Genomic DNA, 26,761 nt, shown 5'->3' with positions numbered 1-26,761 from the left:
GAAAGCAAAATATCCAAATTCCTTATTAAATGTAATTAAATATGTATACAGTAAATTCAAAAGTTAAGGAATGCATGTTGAATTGAGTTTACAAAGAATTTGGTTTTAAAAAGTTGAGTATCAATATTTTTAATATGGGTTTTCCCTTTTCACTGCCTACAGATTCTACAACCTGTAGACACTTTCCATGTCTCTTCACAACTCATTTTCCCAGAATTTTTATTTTTTATTTACACAGTTTGTCTACTTTTGCACATTGGTTGCTTGTCAGTCTTTATGTATCGTTTTTTTAAAATAAATTCTATCACACAAACCAATCTTCCGTCCTTGGACTCACTTTGCACCACACGCTGTCGGAGCAGTGCTGCCAGGATAGTCAAGGACACAACCCACCCAGCCAACAGACTTTTCGTCCCTCTTCCCTCCGGGAGAAGGCTCAGGAGCTTGAAGACTCGTACGGCCAGATTTGGGAACAGCTCTTTCCAACTGTGATAAGACTGCTGAACGGATCCTGACCCGGATCTGGGCCATACCCTCCAAATATCCGGACCTGCCTCTCGATTTTTTGCACTATCTTACTTCCCATTTTTCTATTTTCTATTTATGATTTATAATTAAAATTTTTAATATTTACTATTGATTTGTACTCCAGGGAGCACGAAGAGCAGAATCAAGTATCGCTGTGATGATTGTACGGTCCAGTATCAATAGTTTGGAGACAATAAAGTATAAAGTAAAAGTAAAGTATTATATTTATTTATTTTTCTTTAAATGCCATTAAAAATAGGAATCTCAGGGTAGTATATGGTAACATATACGTACTTTGATAGTAAATTTACTTTGATATTTTTGCTGCTTTATAACAAATGAGTTATGCTTCCCAAATCTGCTTTGGCACATTCAGGAAACATAACTCACATCACAAAATTAAAGAAAAGACAAGAGTTTCCAAACCAGTACAGATGAGGCTTTTGCAATTAAAATACTCAGATGATTACATTCAACCTCTAAAGAGTAACGAAAGTGGATCAAAAAGGGGTAGGGTTATCATAAGTAAAATGACAAGCATATGTGCAATTACAACATCTACCCTCAGGGAGGAGGTACAGGAGCCTGAAGACACACGCTCAACGATTCGGGACCAGCTTCATCCCCTCTGCCATCTGATTTCTGAATGGATGTTGAACCCATGAATACTACCTCACTATGTTTTTTTTCTTTTTGTACTTTAGGAGTTTGAGCAGATTCGATATGTCACCAAACACACTGGCAGATTTCCACTGTGGACAGCATCCTAACTGGCTGCATCACCGTCTGGTATTGGGGGGGGGGGGGAGGGGCTACTGCACAGGATCGAAATAAGTTGCAAAAAGTTGTGAACTCAGTCAGCTTCATCAAGGGCACCAGCCTCCACAGTATCCAGGACATCTTCAAGGAGCAATGCCTCATAAAGGTGGCATCCATCACCCAAGAGGTGCCCTCTTCTCATTGCTACCATCAGCGAGGAGGCCCAGGAGCCTGAAGGCACACACTCAATGATTCAGGAACAGCTTCTTTTCCTCTGCCACCAGATTTCTGAATGGATGTTGAACCTATGAACACTACCTCACTACTTTTTTCCCCTCTTTTTGCACTACTTAACATTTATGTACACTTTCCTTGCTGTAATTTACAGTTTTCATTATTATGTATGCAATATACTGCTGTCACATAACTATAAATTTCACAACATACGCCAGAGATATTAAACCTGATTCTGAACAAACTGATAACCACTTGGCAGTACTCTGTGAAATGTACAGAGCTAATGTTCACCAGACTTTGAGAGAAAGGTAGTTGGATTGGTAGTTAATTATAATAAGCAATTAATACAAATCTGATATTACATTTGGATAGGTAATCTTCACAGTTGCTTTATCATAGTATTTAATTCTACAAGTCTATTAAGACATTACAAACCATACTAATTACAGTCTATTCACACATAGAAAGTTCTACCTCAGGAGATCAGAATAAATGCAATTAAATATTAGAATATTTCTCATTGGAACTGGAGGCCACTTCAATATTAATATCCAAAATCCACGCATTTTCCAATGAGAGAAACTCCGGCACTGATGAGGCTGATGTACAAATTGAAGGCCTGAGCCTAACGCTGGATTTCTAGCATACACTTTATTTAAAAAGATAATTAAATAACACTAAACAGATACAAGATCACGGCATGCACCCAGGATAAGATAAAAAGTGAATTTACCTTCAAACTCTACTTCACACTGGCATGGCATTAATAGGCAGCCCCGCGGAGGCATCAACTCAGAAAACTGGTCTCAAACAGTTAAGTCCCAGACATCAGAGCTCACTCTCTGAATGACTGAAAGTACCTCTTCCAAGACTCCGAGGCTCCAATTAAAATGCTAAACAATGTTAACTTAACTAATCACTTCCCAAAGTTCATGGTACAGTGTGTGGTACATCTTCCATAATGTCTGTGTCTCTGTTTATTGTCTAAAATTTACCTTCTTCATGCTATTAGGCTGCACGAATTACACTAAGTAATGGTTAGCCTTAAGATCTTGCTACCACCTAATATACAGTATTTATGTCAGCGCCAGTATTGATGTCTTTCTTTCAACTGCTTCTATGGTTTTCTATATGTTACGGCTATCTGGAGAAGGCAAATCTCAGAGTTGTATTCTGCATACATACTTAGATAATAAAATGAACCTTTGAACCTTTATTATACTGTTGCATATTTAACTATATGTCGCGTACGCACTTTCTGCCAACTTAGTTGTTTATTGAGATAGTCATAGTCATACTTTATTGATCCCGGGGGAAATTGGTTTTCATTACAATTGTACTATAAATAATAAATAGTAATAAAACCATAAATAGTTAAATAGTAACATGTAAATTATGCCAGGAAATAAGTTCAGGACCAGCCTATTGGCTCAGGGTGTCTGACCCTCCAAGGGAGGAGTTGTAAAGTTTGATGGCCACAGGCAGGAATGACTTCCTATGATGCTCTGTGTTGCATCTCGGTGGAATGAGTCTCTGGCTGAATGTACTCCTGTGCCCACCCAGTATATTATGCAGTGGATGGGAGACATTGTCCAAGATGGCATGCAACTTGAACAGCATCCTCTTTTCAGACACCACCATCAGAGAGTCCAGTTCCAATCCCACAACATCACTGACCACAGATACCGTGTGGACCAGGCCCTTCGAGCCACACCACCCAGCATTCCTAATTTAATCCGGGCCTAATCATGGGACAATTTACAATGAATGATTAACCTAACCGTCTTTGGACTGTGGGAAGAAACCGCAGCACCTGGACTAAACCCATGCAGTCACGGGGAGAGCATACAGACAGCAGTGGGAATTGAAACTGGGTCACTGGTACTGTAAAGCATTGTGCCAACCACAACACTACCGTGCCACCCACTTGTACATCTACAGAATACTTTCTTTTTTATTATCTACTAATATTATTCTGCTGATATCATTTTACGTGCGAGATATGTATTGTGTTTTACACCTTGGTTCGTGAGGAACATTGTTTTGTTTAGCTGTATACGTGTGTATGGCTGTATGACAATAAACTTAAACTTCATCTTCTAAAATGGCCTCCTTAGGATAACAAACTGAATGTTTTTAAACTCTCTCAGAAAACTGATGCCAAATTCTTCATTTGTACTTGGTTGCTCGGTCCCTCTGAACCTCTTTGTAAAACTTCAATATTCTGCTCATTGTGCAAATGCACTTCTAAACTGGTGTCTTCTCCTTCATTAGAACCTGCACTTGCCCATCTTCATCATTTCTTTCCATCTTCTAGCAATTCTTAGCCTAAACTCTCCAACCAGCAGTAATAGTTTCTGACCTGTCGGTGGTGATGAGTTATCTTCAAAACTTCAAACACATCACCCCATGACTTTCTAAAATTGCACCAAGATGTATCTCCATCTGGTATGGGAGCAGTTGAGCACTGGACCAGAAGTTCCTACAAAGCACTGTGAGAACAGCTGAGAGGATTATTGGGATCTCCCTACCATCCATCGGGGTAACTTATCAGGGCCCTTAGTATTGTTAAGGATCCCACCCATCCATCCAGCTTCCTCTTTGACTTTCTACCATCAGACAGGAGACTCTGATGCATAAAAACAAGAATGGTCTGGATGAGAAACAGTTTCTTCCGCCAAGTCATGAGGCTTCTGAACTCCTTGCCGCATCGTATTCAAAGTATCACTGATTAATCTGTTCGGTACCTTGCAATATTTAATATTAATGCATTTTAGTTTGTAATTTACGTCTGATTCATCTGTAGATTTTATCCTTACCTTCATAAGTTATCATGTGTTACATGTGTTATGTGTACCACTGTGCTTTTACACCCTGGTTTGGAGAAATTTGTCTCATTTCTATTTACGTTATATGGTAATATACAAGTATGTAGTTAAATAACAATAAATTTCACTTCACATTCATGTATCTGAAAATTCTAGAGAACAAAATCAGTTTGCCTTTGTAATTTGAGAAAGAGGAGCTTTGTAAATTTGAATAAAAACTAGACTACATTAAAATGTGCAGTCTAACTCAAATACTTAACCAAAATGTTGGAATGTGTTCATTTGGAACATGTAGAATACTACAGCCCATGATGTGTGCCGACTCTTTCACCTACTCTAACTACATAACCCTTCCCTCCTCCATTTTCTCCCATCTATGTGTCTATCTAAGAGTCTCTACAATATTCATAATATATCTGCCACTACCACCACTTCTGGCAGCACATTCCACACCCCGCCCACCCTGTAAAAACCTTTGCTCTAATATCCCCCACCCCTAAATTTCCTCCAATCACCTTAAAATTAAGCTCTCTTATATTAGCCATTTCCACCCTGGAAAAAAGCCTCTGGCTATCCAATTGCCCGTCTTATCCACCTCTAGCAGGTCACCTCTCGTCCTCTTTTGCTCCAAAGAGAAAAGCCTGAGCTCACTCAACCTATCCTCATAAGACTTGACCCCCAATTCAGACAGCATCCTGGTAAATCTCCCCTGCAGCCTCTCAAAAGCTTCCACATCCTTCCTATAATGAGACGACCAGAATTGAACACAATACTCCAAGTGTGGTCTAACCAGAGTTTTACAGAGCTGCAACATTACCATGCAGCTTTTGAATTCGAAACTGCAGCACTGGCCTGGAGTCAGAAGTCAATGATACCAATGTTTTCATAAACAAAATAAACTTTGAAACAACTAAATCAATTTAAACATTCCAATATCAACTTCTGATTCTGTTACCAGTCGTATTTCTTTTTATTCATCTACTAGACGCGGTTAATACCCATTCCCAGCAGAGGATGGTGGTGAGCAGCCTTACGGAACCATTGACAGTGCATGTGGTGAAGGTATGCCCAGAGTTACTTAGCCGGGAGCTCCAGGAGATGGATGAAAGTGATGGTGTGGTGAAGGCTGCAGTGAAGAAGAAACGATGTCACTTGAAGGGGAACAGTGGGGGGGGACCTACAGCAGGCAGCAGTTGCTTAAAGGTCAAAATAAATTTATTATCAAAGTACACTTACTACCCTGAGATTCATTTTCCTGCAGACTCCTGTACCTTCTTCGAAACGGCAGCAGTGAGAAGAAAGCATGGCCTGGATAGTGGGGGTCTATGATGATGGATGCTCCTGCTGCTGCCCTACCAGCTGGATAAGATCATGGCTTCAGGTGGAGCTGTGGGTAATCACCGCTATTCATTCTATAGATGTCAAACACCACAGCAGGGCTGGAGAGGTGGAGGGCTGTATGCCTGTGGGCTGCTGTGTGTGTGTCTGGGTGTCCTCATGCTACTTTACCATTGAAGCAGCTGAGCTCATCCATACTGATGCAATATATCCTACCAGCTCCTGGTTTGAGCCTGCAGACAGTGGACACTTCATAGGGCAAGGGACAACACCCACGAGTTCCACTCCAAGTAACATCCCATCCTAGCATGGACGTAACCACTGGTTCTTCACTACTGCTGAAACTCATTAGGAACAGTGAGAAAGAGAAATTGCCTTTCAACTCACGAGAGAGCTTAGGCTGATGTTTCTGTAGCAGGCAATTACTTTTTCACGAGGTCCAGTTGCTAGCTCGATGCTCAACCCAGCACGGATGGAAAGTGTGCACAGGAGCCGGCTGGATTCGAACTCGGGACCTTCTGGCCCAAAGTCCAGCGCCGGTGCCACTACGCCACCAGCCGGCATTAGGAACAGTGCCATGGGAATATCATCAACACACAGACTGCTTACCCCCACCACCACTTCTCAAGGGCTTTAGGCACCAGCTTTGGCAGTAGCATCTTCATCTTATGAAAGATTTTTTTAAAAATCATAAAACCTGAGGGTATTTTGATATTGTCATTTTATGAAACAACTTTCATCCATTTGAGGGAGTCCAGATACACCCTGATGTTTTTGCAAGGGACAAGTTATGTTTCGAGGTTAGGACAAACTGGTTCTTTAAAATCTGTTAAAAAAAATAACCACGGCTATGAACACTATACTTCAGCAAAAGGAAATACTGCTTACAAGGCTGATTGAAGTTGGAAAATTATTTGATGTGCTTTTTTTTAGGGACAAGCCTGGTACCAGCAGACGGGAAAATGTCTGAAGCTATCAAGGATAAAGAAGCACTTGGAAAATAATTATGTTAAACAAAATCGTTATGGTTTTATGTAGGAGAAATAGTGTTGGACAAGTTCCAGAGAATTTTGAGGATCACAACTGGGTTATCAATCTCCATACCATTTCTGAACCCATAAACATGACCACGCTGTTCAACTTTTGCACTATTTTATTGTAAATTATAGTAATTTTTATGTCTTGCACTGTAGTGTCGCCACAAAACAGTAAGTTTCACAGCACGTCAGTAATAACACACCTGATTCTGATATCTGCAGTTTCAAAAGATTCTTTCATAGAACACCACAGAGCAGTAGAGGCTCTTTGGACCACAATGTTGTGCCAGCTTTTTAATCTACTCTAAGATCAATCTACCTCTCATCTCCCACACAGCCCTCCATCTTATTTTGTCAACCATGTGCCCTTGCAAGCAGGCTTTTCCCCACAGAGGTTGGGTGAAACCAAAACTAGAGGTCATGGGTGAAAAGTGAACTGTTTCAGGGGAACATGAGGAGGAGCTTCTTCACTGAAGAGGGTGGTGAGAGTGTGAAACAAGCTGCCAGTGGAAGCAGAGGATTCAAATTCAACTAACATTTCAGAGAAATTTGGATAGGTACATGGATGGGAGGGATATGGACAGCTAAGGTCTGGATCGACGGGACTAGGCAGAATAATAGTTCAGCATGGACTAGATGGGCTGAAGGGCCTGTATCTGTGCTGTAGTCCTCTATGACTCTATCTTCGAGTCTCTTAATTTCCCTAATGTATCTAACCTTTCAAGTTCCCTGTTTTGAGTAACACCCTTTAATGAGCTGCCCAAGGACATGGTGTTACGGGCAACATATATTAACACAGATCCAGGCTGTGTAAAGGTCAGAAAGCAGTTGAAATGAACAAGTACTAATATCCTTTCACCCTGAGTGAGGGCAACCCAGGCCATGCTGGATCCCTGGCTACTCATGCAGGCTACATTAATGACTTGGACAAAAAGATGGGACAGTTGTGCTGACAATATAAAGCTGGGTGCTTGGATAAATTCTATTTACCCCACTGCTTAATTTTTTAATCAACTTACTTTACACCAGATGATCAGTTTCTTCACAAAATTTCTTCAGCGACTTCAGCAATTTCAAGAAAACGAGGGGGCCATTTCAGAAATATTAGTGCACAAATTCAAAGGCCATAGCAACTATTTAACCTCCTGGCTCTGTTATATTTCTGTCTTACTGTCTTTCCAGCTCGGCTACGAGTCAAACAAAAATGAAAATATGACTTGAAGCATAATAAATTATTCACTGCTCCTGTCTTAGTTAGCTTTCAATGACAAGATAGAAATATCTCTCCCTTATGCTATATAAATTCTTAAATTGAGTAAACTTCTGCATAAAAAGCAATTATTTGAGTTGAAAAAACAGCAAAACCATTTTGCCTGGCACTAAATATTGTCATATTTGTTTCAAACCCTTTAGGACTTTGAAAATGGTTAAATTTAATCGTGATGAATAGCAAAACAAAAAAGGAAAATTAAATTTAGATTCCAAAACTATTATTGTTTGCGCACATTTCTTTGGGAGTTTGAGGAGCTTTGATACGTCACTAAGGACTCTAGTAAATGTCTACAGATGTACTGTGGAGAGTATTCTGACTGGTTGCATCACTGTCTGGTATGAAGAAGCCGCAGAACAGGATCGGAAAAACTGCAGAAAGTTGCAAACTCAGCCAGCTCCATCGTGGGCACCAGCCTCCCCAGCTTCAAAAGGCGATATCCATTAATGAAGACCTCCGTCACCCAGGACATGCCCTCTTCTCATTGCTACCATCTAGGAGAAGGTACAGGAGTGTGAAGACACACATTCAATGTCTTAGAACAGCTTCTTTCCCTCTGCCTAAGGTGTTACCCGGGGACCAATGGAGCTGGGAAGTCTGATCAACCCTGGCTGGGTCACCTGGGCGGTGGTGTCTGATGTTGAAAAACCCAAAACACCCGATGACCTCAGGTTATCTCACTGATGAGGGCACATCCTAGAATATTTCTCAACAACATAAATATATATTTTCTGCCGCAAAAGAACAACTTCAAGACAGCTGAGAGTGATATTAAGCCTGACTCTGATTTCTCAGATGTTCAACAGTATAAGGGCCAATGCAAAGTCAGTCCAGCAAGTTCAAGCCCAGCAATGCAAAAAGTTCTATAAAGATTATGAGCATTATATTGAGAAAGACCAACACAAAACATGAAAACTCCGCACTTTATTTGACTGAAACCTTCAAACATAAGTCTGAACTGGACACAATGTATAGACAACAACCAGAAAATAACTGATACTACATAGAAGGCATCAGTCAGATCACAGTCATTGTGATTGCAAAGTTATGAAAATACTCACAAATTTACAATATTAGAAAACAATCTGGATACAATCAATGTTATCCTTTATTGAATTAATTCTTAAAGCACACTAAAAACCTTATTATGATGTAAGGTTGTCTACAAAGACCCACTTTTAAAACATACACGACCCATCCACAGGAGGAGAAAGTGTCCCTTTCTCGGCACAAGAAACAGACCAGCACCGTTTCCTTAAAATCGATCTACATTATTTTAGACCAGTGGCAACTTAAAAAAAAATTAGCTAATTGAAGAAACAAAACTAGCTACATGCATCATTATTAAGGTCAACATAAACTTTCTTACTAACAGTAATGGTGATGCTGGAAGATGGGACATTTTAAAACCAGGATATATTAGAAAAGAGTTTGGAGCAAGACACTGGTCAATCTGTAGCTTTGGAGGTACTGTGGGCACTTCAAGTTCTTAAGAAACTCTACACCTTTCAGAGTGCACATGAATCAAAGGACTTTTACTGCGTTAGTTAAATGAGCCTGCACTCTCCAAGACAGCATCATGATTTAAAAATATAAATGTATAACGTATTGTCAGTAAATAAGAATGAAACACTATACAATACAGCAGCTGTTCAAACTTCATCAAGTAATCCAAGAATGTAATTACTCTAGATTGACCTTGCATAGATAATTTCTCTTAACATATACGAAGTTATTCTCAAATAATTGAGAACTGATGTTGAGACAATATTAACTTTACTAATTATATCCTTTATCCAAAGTCAGAAATTTTGTTTTAGTCTATCAAGTCCACTTAATCAATTCTTTGGAAGTTAATAACTGAAATCAGACAATCTCAATGCTAAAAAAGAGAAATTATTAAACTTCTTTTGAAACATAACAAAAGGCATCAAATTGCAAAACTACAATGCAAAGCTTCTAGAGCATAAAGATTAATAATTTTTGAATATTCAAAATGAATTGAGGCAGACATTAGAAATAAGCAAGTGTATATTAATTTTAAAGAATATTAATTATGCATATAGTTAAGGAAATAATAACATGCTCATTAACAAATTTAAGGAAGTTTTACTTAAACAACCCTATGTCTCTTCAATCGAGCCAAATCAAAACTCTTTCCATATGGAGCTTCACATGCCTTCCATCGTTTACGTTATTCACAACCCTCATTCATATATTAAGCGATAGAACAGATTAAACCAAAATGTAGTCTTAATGTGATTAAATTGGGACCCAGAGAAAAAAACCCACAAGCTTTAGAAAACTGAGTTTTTAAAAAAAGCCCACACTTAAACTACAGTCTCCAGAGTTGAATCCCACAAATGCCAGGTCTGAAAATTTAAGGTTTTGAAAGCATTCTTCCAATATTTTGGGATGAAGATTTTTATTTAAAAAATACCAATATGCTCAAGGAGGAAGTGCCTAGTACCAAAATGATTTGCATTAGTTGGATAGAAAGATTCTAAATTTAAAGTACATGGTAATTTATTTTAATTGGTTTAAAACATGAAGTTCAAATACTGTTATGGTATTGAAGGCACATTTAATCAGATCACTCAAATGAAACGTATATGAAAAATGGAGAAGCTACTTATTTCTAACATTTCTTCTTTACAAGAAAGGAAAGTGATCACAATTTCTGAAATAAGTTCAGACTACAACATGTTACTAGTTTGTTACTTTGTATTAAAGTAGATAAGGCACATTACGTTCCTTTCTGACCGCTTTTTCCCAACTTTCTTGGAGTCACTGACATCAAAATATACAAAGCCTTCAAAAGGTATCTTGAACCAAGTTCTCAAACTCAAGCCATTTAATCTTCATTAAACAAAACCAAATTCTGAAAGGCAATAAGAGTAAAACTCCGATAATCCAGCATCAGATTGCTTGGTGCAGCCATTGGATATTACGATCTGAGGGTGCAGAGATCAAGTAGGATGAACAGTAAGCATCCAGAACACCAGTGATCAGGAACATGGATATGAAACAAGAGATTCTGCAGGTGCAGGAAATCCAGGGCAACACACATACAAGATGCTGGAGGAACTCAGCACATCAGGCAGCATCTATGGAAATGAATGAATAGTCAGCGTCTTGGGCTGTGGCCCTTCAAAAACGTCAACTGTTTATTCATTTCCATTGATGCTGTCTGACCTGCTGAGTTCCTCCAGAATTTTGCCATGTTTCTCTAAACAGGAGTGAAGCAGTCATTACACCTAATTATCCCAGTGAACTGAGTTAGCCAATCATTGATCCATTTCATTCAGAATTGGTAATCCCAACCACAAAAGTGAAGAGGAGTTAACTGGCCATATAGCCGTGCGTCATGAACAGGAAATTAATTACAGTTCCCATTTAGTTATTTTGTAAATGGCATTGAGAGAGATAATAAATCAACCATGATCAAATGACAGAGCAGACTCGATGGGCTGAATGGCCTAATTCTGCTCCTATGTCTTAGACTCTTATGTGTGGCTGAAACCAGGTTCCAGAGTGTTTATATATTTCCTGCTCCTTTTTAAAGTCACCAGGCTCACTGTAAGATTTATTATTCCACTATGTAATATGGTAACAACTGAAATAAAAGTTTGCTTAGCCAGCTGGTGGTGTAGTGGCATCTGCACCACACCTCGAGGCGAGGGTCCCAGGTTCGGATCCAGCTGGCTCCTTGCACGCTTTCCATCGTGCCGGATTGAGCATCGAGCTAGCAACTCAGCCTCGTAAAAAAGAAACAGACAAATGCTAAAGAAACGCTAAGGTTGTCACCCATATGGCAACAAGGTGTGGAAAGGAACAACAATAAAAGTTTGCTTGGGTATATTTCCCCCACTGTCTGTAAGGAGTTTGTATGTTCTCCCTGTGGACCTCGTAGGTTTCCTCCCACAGTCCAAAGACTGGTAGGTTAATTGGTCATCGTAAATTGTTCTGTGATTAGGCTAGGGTTAAATCAAGGAATTGCTAGGTAGTGCAGCTTGAAAGGCTGTAAGGTCCTATTCAGTGCTGTATCTCAGTAAATTAAAAAAAAATCAAAGAGTGACATCCAAAAGTCCAAAAAGTTAGATAGATCAGCACTATCAAAGTCCCAAGGTTGCTGGATTGTTGGAATTTTACTCTTATAGCCCTTCAGTCAGCTTACCCAGGATACATATCAAAGAAAATACGTAAAAAAAACATACAGTATTTTTGACACATTTTTAAAATTGCAAATAGTTTATGCTAAACACTTAACAGAGTTACGTTTTATGTTATGAAGGGGGGGAAATCTTTACATGCTTTAATTTTAGGTATGTAAACCTGTATTTTTAAGGAGTTGTGTTGTCAAATTCTTTCACTACACCACTTTACTCTTTAACCGGCTGCCCAAATACAGAAATTAAATACAAAATAATACCTGCTCATTTTGATTGAATACAAGTGATCTCAAAAAAATTCAGCAGCAATCTACAATGATCTCCCACAAAAAATAAAAGATTCCTCCCCTCAAATTAAAAAACACAATAGTGGCAACATTTGGACTTCCATTTAAAAATTAAAGTTCAATTTGGACCTGTGAAAAGGACACTTGAGTTTATGAGGCAGACTTGTAGAAAGTAAATAATCAGCCATGATTGAATTCTGGAGCAGACTCAATGGGCCGAATGGCCCAATTCTGTTCCTATTTCTTATGGTCTGAAGAAAAACATCTGAAAGGCGATGTGAAGGAGTGAAATCATTCTGAGATGGAGTTTAATAATTATATTTGGTGGGGGGGGGGTTCTCTTAGATGTATCAAAAGTCAAAATTAAGACGTGTCAGTTTTCCAAGGATTAGATGTTAACTGCTTGTGCTCCTTTTTTTGTCAGCTTGGCAAGTAATTTGATAATTGACAAAACTTAAATATTAAAATCCTTCCACTCAGTTCTCAACTGAGTAAAAACGGGGAAAAATTGGATTTTAAAATAAAAGATAGGTGCACTGACCAATTAGCAACTGTCAAAAACAAATGCCAATGTTCAGCACATTAATTAGGCTGCCAGCTTTCTAAGTGACAAAGGTAATCATGTCTGATGACTGACTGACCAAAAAAACGAATGACAGCTGTAGTAGACCTGGCCTTTTCGTTTCCCAAAATTTACAATGAACAGAAATCCGCTGTTTGAATTCAGGAGGATCCACAGCCTGACACATTGGAAGCTCTTGAAGGATGGTTGGCTGCGGCAAGGCCTCGGCTGGTTTGGCAGAGGGTGTGAGGGGAGATGTCAGGCATGTTCCAGTGGTCAAGTGCATCTACACAGTTGTTTCTCGTGCTTTTAGGTTTGGCGCCGAGTACTGGCGGCGCATCCTCGGCGGGGTGGTGAAATGGCTGTGGTGGGGCCTGTCAGTTCTCACGTATTCGACGGCATGAAAGCAATTCTCCGAGGAGCCGCCATAGTAGTGGCAGGGCTGCTGGTGGAGGCGCCGCTGGTGGTGCGTGGGGGACTCGGGCGTCTGCCGGCCGTCGGACGACGGCAACGATTCGGTCGAGTTCGAGGCCTGCCGACGCAAGGTCCGGTTCTGTCCGCTGTTGAAGGAGTTGCTGCGCCAGCGAGGTTGCTGCTCGTTTCGGTGGTGGTGCTGCTGCCTGTTGCGTTGGTTGGGGTTGTGTCCCCTGCCCGGCCCGTTGTGGCGCCACGGCTGAGGCTGCTCACGCCCGTGCTTCTTCTCAACGCCGACGGCCTCCTCCTCCGCGCCGCCCACCACCACCACCTCCTCCTCCTCCTTCGGGCCCCTCTCCACCACAAACTCCACAGCCTCCTTGTCTGTGATGATGATGTGGGTGCCGGGACTCCAGGAGTTTCGGTGGCTGGGGTTGCTCTTGAAGGGGAAGCGCAGCTTCCTGTCCTGCGGCGGGATAAACCTGTGTGGCCCGCTCTGCCGCCGCAGCTGCTTCGCAATCTCCTGCTGCTGCAGGTTTTTGAAGCGGATCTGCTCCAGCCGCATCCAGCGCAGCCGCCCCCGCCGGAACTCCGGATCCTCGCTCATCAACTTTGAGACCCTCTCCTCCTTGGTCATCTGATCCTCGCCGAGTCCTTTCTCTCCGCCGCTGCCGCTCCGGCGCCCGGCGTCCTCGCCCTCCTCTTCGGGTGAAGCCGGCTTCCCGGGCTGCAGCGGCAAAACCTTCTCCATTTGCAGCATTTTGTTCCGCAGAATTTTAATCTCTTCCTCCTTTGTGCTGTTCTGCTGCTTCACCTCCTGCAGGATGTTTTCCAGCTTGTCTACATGGCACTTGAGGACATCCACATCACTGGGAGTTTTCACGGTGGACGCCACATCTTCGATCCGCTCCTCTCCAACGCCGACCGTGTCCCACACGTCCCTGGCGACAGCTCGCCACGACTCTCTCTCATTGGGATCCTTCTTTCCGTAGGCAGCACAGAGCTCCTTCATTTTAACAATCGCCAGAGCCTCAATCTCCTGCCTAGTGTGTCTGAAATCATTCAGAGCCACCTCGTAACAAATTTCCTTCACAGCCTGGATCTTAAGGTCTGAGAACGTCACCCACTTTGGGTCTTTGGTAATTTTACGTCGCTTGGGAATCTGGTAAACTTTGATCTGTTCGTGCTTTTTCCCACTGCTAGGCAGGCCACACTTTTTTACAATGGTTTGCAACTTGCTGGGGGGCAGCTTTTCTCGCAGGGAGGTTATCAACCGCCAACTCTCTTCACAAGATCTCTTGTCTGAATCATCCCCACTATCAGAATCTGCATCCTTTAAAAAAAAACCAAAATGCCCCAAAACAACCAAAATTAAAATTAAACCCAAAATTCAAATGGAATAAAAACAAAAATAACTAAAGTTATGAAGAAAACATGAGGGTGGGGGGAGGAACTATAATGGAATTAGGTGAACACATGCTCAAAGCTTTTGGCATAAAAATCAAACACAGAATTATGGTCCAGAAATCCAAAAGTAAGGAGATGTTTTCGCAAATATTTTTGAACTCAACAAGGCATTGCCCAAGGGTGATCTCATTGAAACCTATCAAATGTTGAAAGGCCTCGATAGAGTGGGTGTGGAGAGGATGCTCCCTATAGTGGGGACCAGGACCAGAGGACACAGACTCAGAACAGAGGAGTGTCCATTTAGAACAGAGATGAGGAGGAATTCCTTTAGCCAGAGGGTGGAGAACCTTTGGAATTAATTGCCAAAGGAGCTGTAGTGGTCAAGTCATTGGGTATATTTAAGGCAGAGGCTGATAGATTCTTGAAGGGATATGGGGAGAAGGCAGGAGATTCCAGCTTAGAGGGAAATAGATCAGCCATGATGAAATGGCACAGCACACTCGATGGGCCAAATGGCCTTATTCTGCTCCTATGTTTTATGGTCTTGCATACAATCTACCCTGTCGAAGCAACTCTGCGTTTTAAATTCAACAGCATGTGACTACAGCTTCAAGTTTTCTTCCTCCTTTGAGGTACTTGTTAGGGTTTCACTGTGGGCAGACCTTCCTACGCCTTACACATGCAAAAATATTTGCAGAAACAAATCAGATTTTTCATATATTTTGCACCACAATTCTGTAGATGTTTGACAAAAAAGTGATGAAAGGGAAAACAAAAAGATTAAAAATTCACCTTTTAATTGCATGATATATGAAACTCCCTTACCACTTATTCAGACAAATTAATCTTTTTTTCCCTTTTCTTAATTTCAAAGCTGCGCCCAAGACATGCTACAAACATGCAAAAAAAGTGAATGTCTCTTTGCAATCTCCATTTTAATGTCAAGATACAAAAGTGTGGTGTAGATGTCAAATGCACGTAGTTAAAATGGGTTAGTATGCAGGTGCACATACAAATGCAGTTAAGTTCAGAGCAGCCAATGCTTGTCTTGTTACTGAAACAAAGGCAAAATAAGTTAATTAAGTAGCTTCTCATCCTTGCAGGAAAGGGAATGAGTAAGAGTCGTTTGGAATCCATTGACCACAAGTTTGTTTTATGTCACTCCTCTACACAACTGGCACCATCTAAAAACAGTGAAGTAATTGAGTGAATAATTTCATGAAAAATGCCTTGACCGAAATTTGCCAAAAACTTTAGCAGACTGCTTTGTATTAATTTAATCCTGCAACATTCTAAAAATTCCAAAATGGGTTGTGTGTGTCAATTTTTAATTATTTAGGATTTGTGTTAAAGCAAGAATGAGATTCTACCAACTCTTAAAACTTTGGGAAGGACGAGATCAAGTCTACATTTATCACTAACAGTCTACTTTTAAATGTTAGGTACAATAATTCATAATGAACATCATAAATTCAAACCATCCAGAAGATTAATATATTGAAACAAGTAGTCATAGAGCACAGAAACAAGCCCTTTGGCCCATCCAATCTGTGCTGAAGTATTATTCTCCCTAGTCCCATCGATCTGCACCCAGACCATAACCTTCCATACCCTTCCTATCCATGCACGTGACCAAACTTCTCTTAAATGTTGCAATCGAACCCGCATTCATCACTTCTGCTGGCAGCTTGCTCCACACCCAAAACCGCCCTCTGACATTTCACCTTTCACCCTTAACCTATGACCTCTAGTCTCTCCCATCCTCAGTGGAAAAAGCCTGCTTGCATTTACCCTATCTATACCCCGCACAATTTTGTGTGCCTCTATCAAATCTCCCCTCGTTCTCCTGCACTCTAGGGAATAAAGTTTTAACCTATTTGACCTTTCCCTGTAACTCAGGTCCTCCAGTCTTGGTAACATGCTTGTAAATTTTCTCTGTACTCTCAATCTTATCGCTATCTTTCCTGTAGCTAGACTACCTAAACTGCATAAATTATTCCAAGTTAGGTTTCACCAACATCTTATACAACATCAACGTAACATCTCAACTCCTGTACTCAATACTTTGATTTATGAAAGCCAATGTGCCAAAAGCTTTCTTTAAGATCCTCTCTACTTGTAACACCTCTTTCAAGGAATTATGGACCAATATTCCTAGATCCATCTGTTCTGCTTAAGTAATAAGTTAGTAATAATTACATAAGCAGTTAGGCATCAATACGCTGCTGTCTTAAAAGAGGCAACTATTGCTATTGTCAGGTGAAACGGGCAAGATAAAAATCACTGGAAAAAACAAATGCTCACCTACACATTATAAAAACATTTTTAAAATGGTCGAAATGTTTAAAATCCTAAACTTCAGAATTTCAGATTTGCCTCAGTATTTCATTTTAAAATGAGATATTGCCAGATTTTGTTAAAGTAATTTCCTGCTCCCATCTTAAAAATAATCAATTACTAAAGAGCTACATCGAACAATCAATTAAACTTTATCAAATACTGTAACTGGACAACAATTGAGCCTTTTTTTAAACTCGACCTTGAACTCAGAATTCACTTTAAAGCTCTCAAGCTAATCCTTTTAGCAGATGGAAACTGCATACAAAATATCCTCTATTGAGTCTTGCACAACTTACATGAACACTTAGGTTAATGAGATTTCCTCGAATTCTATATTATTAAATGTTAACGAAAAGGATGTTTAGCACGATTTGTTCCTTTTCAACATTTACTTAAACAGTGTACATCCTTTCAGAAATAGCAGCTAGCAGTAGGACAAGTGAATGGCAAGGCTAAACTGAATAACAGTAACAATGCACCATTTATGTTGGGGGGAGGAGTTTAGAAATTCATGTCACTTTAAATATTTTGATTCAGCCTCTTCACATGATCTGGTTTCGGTATCTGCTGCCTGGCGCTACAAACTTAACATTTATCCTTTAATTAAAAAGAAGTTTTTTTATCAAGATGAATTTTTTTCAAAAGGCTTTTTTTTAAATATATAGGAAAAATCATTGAAGCAAAGATTTTAATTGGTAACCTCTGAAAATATCAACTACACACTGCAGTTATACTTTCTTCAGTTGCTTTACAAGGGCAATCAGGCACAGCAGAATGAACACTGTGCACAGCGAGGCTTTGAAAATGTGCATTGAATTTTCCTTTTTGTCCAAAGTTTAGAAAATGCCACTGCCTTTTGCAGAACTGTTCAAAGCAGGCAACAAAAGGCAGAATCATTCTCACAATGTGTTACCAGCATCTCTCTTGAGCAATGAATCAGAACCCAAATTTACAAATGTACACAATTTTCAGCCTGTACTTTTTGCAGTGATGACTTTTCATGTAATAAACATGAACTTTGGCCAATTACTTGAACAGCTAGAAATTATGCAGTTCCACGAGATTAAATATATGGTTTTCTAAAGTGTTGCTTGAAGTATGAATTTATAAACATTAACTGAAGGGAAAATCACCAATAATGCTGCTGTTTATAACTTTTTAAAATAAAATGTAGAGGGGTAATCCATGCCTCAACTGAAGGTTTTGGACTTTGCTTGATGGGCTTTGATTTCATACAAATGGACGTTGTCTTGACTGCACATTGGCAAAGATGGCCACAACGAGCAAACCCACGTTTATTAAATCTGAGTACTCGAATCAGTAACCAGGAGGCTGCTATCTGACCAATATCACCTCTGCCCCCATCAAGTAGCCCAAATGTGGAACCCAGATAATCATTGCTAGAAGCCAGTTACTTCAGCATAGATTGAAGATCAGGCCATGGTCCATTCTACATGAGTTGAGTTGTGGGGGAGGGGCGGACTATATACTTTCCTGTTGTTTTAAATGTTTGTATACATTAGGAAGAGGGACAATAGGACTGGAGAAAAAGTTTCCATCTCAAGTATCCACATTCAGTGTGAAGCATTCTCTGGTCACACAACACTCAGACACCAAGAAGAGTTCAGCCTCCTACAGCTGCATGCTTGGTATGTTTCAGCACACTCACCAAACATCTTTCAGCTTCTCCTAGACAGATTACTCATATCTAGGACAGTTTTCTGCAGTGATTTTCTGAAGATTTCCAAAAGGGAGGGGCTTATGGAAGGATAATTTCATCCATCAGTAAGGACTCATGGGTGAGAGATTGGGAAAGGAGCATGTTTTGCTGTTGTTACTTTGTTGTTGTTCTGCTGAACACCGTGGGCAGGCTCTGTTGGCGCCGGAACGTGGCAACGCTTGCTGGCTGCCCCCTGCACTTTCTTAGGTTGTTAACGCAAATGATGCATTTCACCGTGTGTTTGGCCTCTCAAAGTCCAACCCTACGCCCCCAGCGTGAAAGGTGGAAACGGACAGGGCCAGCCAACAGGGCTCTGGTGAAACTGTATAGGTCAACCCCTGTACAATAGATACAATGATGAACTCCAAACAAACCATCGACTTGGACAATGGAGACGGGAGGTTATCAATGGCCTATGCTCCACTGGAAGCTAAGGGCCCAAGAAGACTACGTTTTGATATACATGTGACATATAAATCTGAACCTGAGGCCCAATCCCAATTTGTTCCCATTTTCTTTCCACCTTAATAGCAACTGCAAAAATCAATCCCTAAGGCCATTACTGTACAATTTTAATAAAACAACTATCAGTATAACAGCACTGTTAAATATCAGTTTTGAAAGGATGAAATGAAAGGTGGTTTGACTATAAACACTATTGTGTTCTTTATGCTTACTGTGGTTTTTTTTATTGCTATTTATGTTGTTTAGAGTGTCATTTATACTTAATTGTGTTTTTATGCTTATCAGATCTGGAGAAACAATCATTTCGTTCTCCTTTACACTTGAGTATTGAAGAATGACAATAAACAATCTCAAATTCCAGCTGTCACTCACACCTCAATTACAAAGTATCTGACCAATATTCACATTTGTTAAGCACTAAATTATCTTGTCCCTACAAATATTCATCTTAAGCTCTATTTCTAAAGCTGAACTTTATGTAAAAGTAAATCTACTTCAATTTTACAATAGTTTTGTTTTGCAATATTACTTTTCTTCAAGAACAGAGCACCTTCATATTAATTATCTCATAAGCCAAAAGGAACTGTCGAGTACACAACCCCCAACCGTCCCTGAATAAAGACCTGCCATTGCATATTGCTGAAGGATGGCAGAATCGTTATGGTCCTAGAAGGCCAAGAAGGAAGATCAAGTCCCATGCAAGAGAAGTGGATTGTACCATGCAGTCTTAAATGATCCATTTCAGCACTCACGGCAAAGAGCACAATGAAACTTCAAAGGTAAAAGATGGAGCAAATTAGTAGTGCCCGGAAGTCAACAAAGCAAGCATGAACAATCCACTCACTTCAGGCCAGAACGATGGAGTACAAAACATCCAACACACAAGAAATGTTAGAATTAAGGGAAGGAAAAACCCTTACCAAGCGCTGTTGTTCCAGAAGTAGATCGGCCTCCTCCTTCTCCTTCTTATAAAGGATCTCCATCTCTTGAAGTCTGTGGAGGATTAAATGTGTGAAATATGATTTTTCAGAACCACTTCTTGCCATGTGACAGGGAGATCTGAAAGTTCATTAAAACACCAGCAGACAGTAATCGTACTAACTCCTTACAGACAGCAAAGAATTGAACCTGTCGCTACTGCTGTAATAGCGTTAATGCTAACCACTATACTACTGTTATGCCACAAACTAAAGCCTGGAACGGATGGTTGTTTGAAGAGAAGATGGACAGTCTAGGCTTCAAATCTAGTGGAACATGGATGATAAAAATTATGAATATCCTGAGGGGGTGTGGGAGAGGATGTCTTCTCTTGTGGGTGCATCTTTATCTAGGGCTAAAGAGATTGCCCATTTGAAACAGAATTGTTTTCCTCTTAGGATCACGAGTCTTGGAACTCCCTTCCTCAACAAGCAATAATCCCTGAATATTTTTAGAGGTAAAACAGCGCAGTGAGATCTAGGCCTGAAGCAAAGCGAAGCTTCTACTGCTTGCATGATTTGTGTTTTTTTTTCTCTTTTATGCGCAGTAGGGGGGTTGGTCTTTTTTTAAAATTGGGTTCTTTCGAGGTCTTGCTCTGCAGTTGCCTGCAATCAGACAAATCTCACTGTTGTATAATTCGTACGTTCTTTGATAATAAATACTTTGAATTGTTACATGAAAGGTAACGGAAATTGAGATTACAAACAGATCAACCTTGATGATATGGAGTGGCAGAGCAGGCTTAAGGGGCTATGTGAATATATTGGCCTAGCAAGCATCACAATTTGGGGGCCAATGGCGGGTGAATAAATTCCAGCCTTCCCAAAGTCAAAATTATGTCACCATATACTATCCTGAGATTCATTTTCTTCACAATAGAATCAATGAAAAGCTACAAGGACTGACAGAAAACCAATGTGTAAAAGACAAAGTGTGCACATACGAAAAGAAACAAACAAATAACTCAATAAATAATATTGAGAACATGAGTTGTAGAGTCTTTGAAAGTGAGTCCATAGGATGTGTTGAGTGATCAGTTCAGTGTTGAGGTAAGTGAAGTTATCAACGCCAGTTCAGGAGCCTGTTGGTTTGAAGGGTAATAGCTGTTTCTGAACCTGGTGGTTTGGGACCCAAGGCTCCTGTACCTTCTGCCGGATGGTAGTAGTGATAAGAGAGCATGGCCTGGGCGGTGGGGATCTTTGATGAGCACTCCTTGTTGATGCGCTTAATGGTGGTGAGGCAGTGACATGCACTTCCGAGTAAACATAACTCATCTGTGCATGGGTGACTTTGACACAAGATCCACTTCCTCCGTCAATACCACCCTTCTGGAAAGCCCCAAAATTCAAAAGTTCAAAGTAAATTTATTATCACAGATGTCACCAAACACTATCCTGAGATTAATTTTCTTGCGGGCAGTCATGGTACAACAACTAAATAAACAGAATCAATGAAAAACTGCACACAAAGACAAATATGGAATACTTCACGAATTTGTGCGTTATCCCTATGCAGGGGCCATGCTAATCTTCTCTGTATCGTCCCAAATTTAGTATATGTGCTGCCAAAGTGAGCAAATTTAACCCAAACTTTATCTCTGAAGATAAATGTGCTGCATCATTTTCATTTGGAGATACAGTGTGGAACAGGCCTTTCCGGCCTAACGAGCCACACCTATTTAACCCCAGCCTCATCACAGGACGATCTACAATGACTTGTTAACCTACTAACTGGTAGGTGTTTGGAACGTGGGAAGAAACCGCAGCACCCGGAGGAAATCCACACGTCCAGTATGTCTACTATTACCTTTTCTCCATCTCTTGCTTCATATCTATGCCCTGCTTTTCAAGAAGTTCGCGCTGGGCAAAAGCCCAATCAACGGGCTCGACGGGGGTCTCAGCAGACGGGGTCTTCTCTCGCTCAGCACGCGCCTGCTCAGGATGGTTGAATCGGAACACGTGGTTCTTGCCCATGATAATACGATTCCCTGAAGCAAGCGGGAAGCAACAATCTCAGACTCCAGACAGTTGATATTTGAGTGGGTAAATTATTAATACAGATATTCAAAGTCCTGGTCTTTTCAGAGGCAGGGAAAAATGAAAACACCACGGAGGGGTTGCAGAAGGTTATTCTCCCATGTACCCATCTGTTGTCTTACCACCCACCTACAACAGAGCAAATCAACTCCTCAGGATTTAAAAGAGATGCAACAGGACCATCAGACATAGGACCAGGATTAGGTCATTCAGCTCATCAAGTCTACTCCACTATTTCATTAAGGCTGATTCTTTCTCAACCCAATTCTCTGCATAACCTTTGACACCCTGACTAATCAAGAACTGATCAAACCCAACTTTAAGTATATCCCAGGACTTGGCGTCCACAGCCGTCTGTGACAGGGAAACAGAAGCAACTGTGGAAAAGGGAGCTTGCAGACACCACGCAGACAGCGCCAAAGGTCAGGATCAAACACTGGTCAAGGATGAACAAGAAACCGCCAGGTGGTTTGGACAGTGGGAGGGTACAGCTGGTGGAAAAGGAAACTTCGACGCCCTTGTATCATGTCACAGTAGAAAAAAAAATACAGCACTTTTAAAGACAATTGTAATTTAATCCACACACACAAAAAATGCTGGTGGAACGCAGCAGGCCAGGCAGCATCTATAGGAAGAGGTACAGTCAATGTTTTGGGCCGGAACCCTTCGTCAGGACTAACTTTCAGACCGATGCTGCCTGGCCTGCTGCGTTCACCAGCATTTTTTGTGTGTGTTGCTTGAATTTCCAGCATCTGCAGGTTTCCTCGTGTCTGTAATTTAATCCATATATTTCTCTTAGAGGAAGGGTAATTCGAGGCAGTTTCTGGAGTAAGTTGCATGGTTGGCAGAATGTTGTGGGCTGAAGAGCCCGTAATGTGCTGCAGATTTCTATGATAAAGCATAAGAAATGAAACACAAACACAAAAGAGCGATCCTTCGCCTACCTGAACGCAGTTTTACTGGATTGGCGACCCGTTTACCATTCACATATGTTTCTGATCCTTCACAGGGCACCAAAGTTACAATAACTGTATGAGAGAAAAACAAAATCAGTTCAAAGGATTGCCACTTCCAAGAGGACCACAACATTGTCATGGTTTGGAGGCATGCGTGCTTCGGTGACCCAGAGAGCTATGCTACCTGGAGTCAGGATTTTACGCTTTGGCTCTTGGTAGGGTCAAGGGGAAGAGGCCAGACTAAGGGTGGTCCACCATTCCTCCAGGTTCAGGGGTCTCAGCTCAAGGCGAACAATCCTGACTGGTCAAGCAAAATTGTTACAGAGACAGCAACGAAGAGTCCTACATCCGAGTAGGATGGTACTCCTGAGTCTCCGCCTGGGATTTGCCTGACCAACAGTGGTGAAAACTGAGGGGAAGCTACTGACGTGATGAAGGAAGCCCTGAACACCGTCAGAGATAGAGGACCTTTATTACTGCCCTAAATGCCAACGGTGTAATGGGCAGTAAAACAAAGAGAATTGCCAACTTCTCCATTTAAAATGGAGAAAAGAATCACTTCCCTAAATACACAAAATGTACCTCCTTGGATCTGCTGGACTAACTTCTATTAAATGCCAGCTAAGGAGCTGAGATGATTTTGGTCACAACATGATAGAAATGCCCATTGCTTAATGCTACCGAGAAAAGTGACCACAGGAAATGTGTGGCTACATCACACTTTGTTTAAAAAAAGCAACACCCATTCTAAAGCTTCTCTTGGATCATGACTAGAACACCAAGGACAATCCAACCAGTGACCATTACCCAGTAGCTTCAGATTCAGAATCACCTACATTGTAGTGGTTTTGACTTGGAGAGTAAAATCACATCCAATATGCGGTGTCCAAGACCACCGACCATGTCTGCTCTGTAACCAGGTAAGCAATTTTAAAACTTGGTATCATGAAGTACCATTTGGGCATCAAAGTTTTACTCACATAAAGATTGAAGATATTAGAGATTAGCTTTATTTGTCACACGTACATCAAAACATACAGTGAAATGCATTAATTTACATCGATGACCAAAACAGTCCAAGGATTATAGTGGGGGCAGCCCAAAAAAAAAACATACAGCACCTTTAAAGACAACTGTAATTTAATCCATATATTTTTCTTAGAGGAAGGGTAATTCGAGGCCGTTTCTAGAGTAAGTTGCATGGTTGGCACAACACCTGTAATGTGCTGTAGATTTCAGTTGATCAAGTCAATCTTGTAGATTGAGTTGCTGTCATTGCATGCCTACAACTCACTACCTCACTGTAGGTCTTTGGAATGTGGGAGAGAACTGGAGCACCCAGACAGAACCCTTGCAGTCACAGGGAGAAGATCCAAATTCCTTACAGACAGCAGTGGGAATTGAACTCTGATCTTACAGCAGGCGCTGTAAAGCATTGTGGTAACTACTACGCTGTTGTGCCTCTCGTGAAATGTAATAAATTACATGTTACATTTTACATATTACACGTGGAAGCATGAATTTTCCCCCCGCTTCCCTTTGGTCTCGAACAGGGCTTCCCAACCTTCTTTTTATGCCACAGACCAAGACCATTAAACAAGGGTTAAGCCACGGACCCCAAGTTGGGAACCCTTGGTCTAGATGAATAAGTCTTAGTGTATCCATGTCCGGTTGATAAGTTGGCCTCAGACAGAGGTTAGTGGTGGAGTGGTGTTTTCCCTGACTGGAGGTCTGTGAGCAGTGGCGTTCCATAAGAAACAGTGCTTGGACCTTGGTGGTTGGTTATATTAATGACTTGATGCACATGGTCTGATTAGCACACTTGCAGATGATAAGAAAATTGGGAGGAGCAGCAGATAGTAAGGTAGTTGTTGAAGGATATTGCAGGATACAAATCAGTTGGAAATGTGGGTTCAGAAGTGGCAGATAAGTGAGGGATGACACGGTTTCGGAGATTACATGCAAGAGGAAAATATAAATTAAATAGTAGGAACATTGGAGCACCTATCTACCAAGGGTTCTACGGATGAGTTCAACTTCCTTGAAGTGGCAACATGAAGGGGTGGCAAGAAGGTGTACTTTACGTATGCCTTCATCAGTCAGAGATTGAGTATAGATGTTGGCAAGTCACGGTGCAGCATGGCAGCATGGCAGCATAGCGGTTAGCATAATCGCTTTACAGCCCCAGCAATTACCACTCTGGGTTCAATTCCCACCACTGCCTGTACAGAGTTTGTGTGTTCCCCGTGCTCTAATTTCGTCCAGCATTCCAAAGACATACAGACTAGAGTTAGTAAGTTGTGGGCATGCAATGTTGGCACAGAAAGCATGGCAACTTCTGCCAGCTGCCCACAGCACATCCTCGGACTGTGATGGTTGTTGACACAAATCAACACTTTTCACTGTGTTCTGATGCTTCAATTTGACAAATAAAACTAATCTTTAAACTTCATCTGTCATGCTTGTTTTAGCCATGTTTAGGGTACTATGTGCAGTTTTGGTTTCCACACTATGGGAAGGCTTTGGAGAGGATGCAGAAGAGATTCACCAGGACGTTGCCTGGATTGGAGTGTATTAGCCAGGAGGAGAGGTTGACAAACCTGGATTGCTTTCTCTGGAACAGTGGTGCCTGAGGGACAACTAATGTAAGTATATAAACCTGTGAGGTAGTTAATAAAGGTAGTCATGGAAATGAAAGATACAAGAGGGCAAAGGTTTAAGGTGAAAGGGGCAAAGTTTAAAGTACCAACACATACAAACTGCTTGAGGAACTCAGCAAATCAGGCAGTATCTATGGAGATGAATATGGAGTCAATATTTCAGGCTCAGACCCTTCATTAGATCTGGAAAGGAAGGGGGAAGAAGCCAGGATAAGAAGGTGGGGGAGAGGAAGGAGTACAAATTGACAGGTGAGAGGTGAGACCAGGTGAGGGCGAAGGTGGGTGGATGGGGGATGTGTTGCCTGGATTAGAGTGTGTTAGCTCTAAGAAGAGATTGGACAAACCTGTATTGTTTTCTCTGCAGTAGTTGTGGCTGAGATGGGGACAATCTAATAAAAGTATATAGAATTATAAGGGACCTATATTTAGGGTAGACTATGTCTCTTTCTCTAGAGTGGAAATTTAAAAAAAACTAGAGGAAGCAGGTTTAAAGTGAGGGGGGGAAGGCTGAAGGAGATGTGCAAGGCAAGCTTCATTTATATAGAGAGTGGGTGGTGCCAAGGCAGATGGTAAAAACAGATACAATAGTAACATTTCAGAGGCATTTACAGTACTGTGCAAAACTAGGGTGCCTAAGACTATGGCATGGTACCATATTTTGCCATCGTGGAGTGGGGGGCAAGTTTGTAAATCTGGCGGGAGCAAAGGATGTTGGGAATCGCAAAGGTGGAGCGACGCAGGAGGGGTGTGGGACAGATTGCAGAGAA

The 26,761-nt window shown here is 41.1% G+C and overlaps 1 protein-coding gene and 1 non-coding gene across 10 annotated transcripts in view; both read right to left on the bottom strand.

Annotated features, from left to right (window-relative positions):
* The window catches only part of kif1b (kinesin family member 1B), a 274,231-nt gene that overhangs the window by 96,146 nt on the left and 151,324 nt on the right, over nt 1-26,761 (bottom strand). For 7 of the 9 annotated variants that reach the window (XM_072245139.1, XM_072245131.1, XM_072245136.1 and 4 more), the window contains 3 exons: nt 23,323-23,406; nt 22,149-22,329; nt 20,285-20,357 (listed from right to left, as the gene is read on the bottom strand). In XM_072245139.1, the coding sequence (XP_072101240.1) occupies nt 20,285-20,357; nt 22,149-22,329; nt 23,323-23,406 (338 nt within the window). Of the gene's footprint in view, nt 1-8,906; nt 14,766-20,284; nt 20,358-22,148; nt 22,330-23,322; nt 23,407-26,761 lie in introns of those variants that run through there. The other 2 variants (XM_072245137.1, XM_072245138.1) reach the window with 1 other exon arrangement.
* LOC140188814 (U6 spliceosomal RNA) lies at nt 21,813-21,919 on the bottom strand. The gene has a single exon (XR_011883401.1). It is a non-coding gene; the product is annotated as a U6 spliceosomal RNA (small nuclear RNA).

The sequence above is a fragment of the Mobula birostris genome, chromosome 27, assembly GCF_030028105.1.
Source record: "Mobula birostris isolate sMobBir1 chromosome 27, sMobBir1.hap1, whole genome shotgun sequence".
NCBI lineage: Eukaryota > Metazoa > Chordata > Chondrichthyes > Myliobatiformes > Myliobatidae > Mobula > Mobula birostris.
Note: the sequence above shows the minus strand (reverse complement) of the source record. Positions and strands in the feature narration are given on the sequence as shown.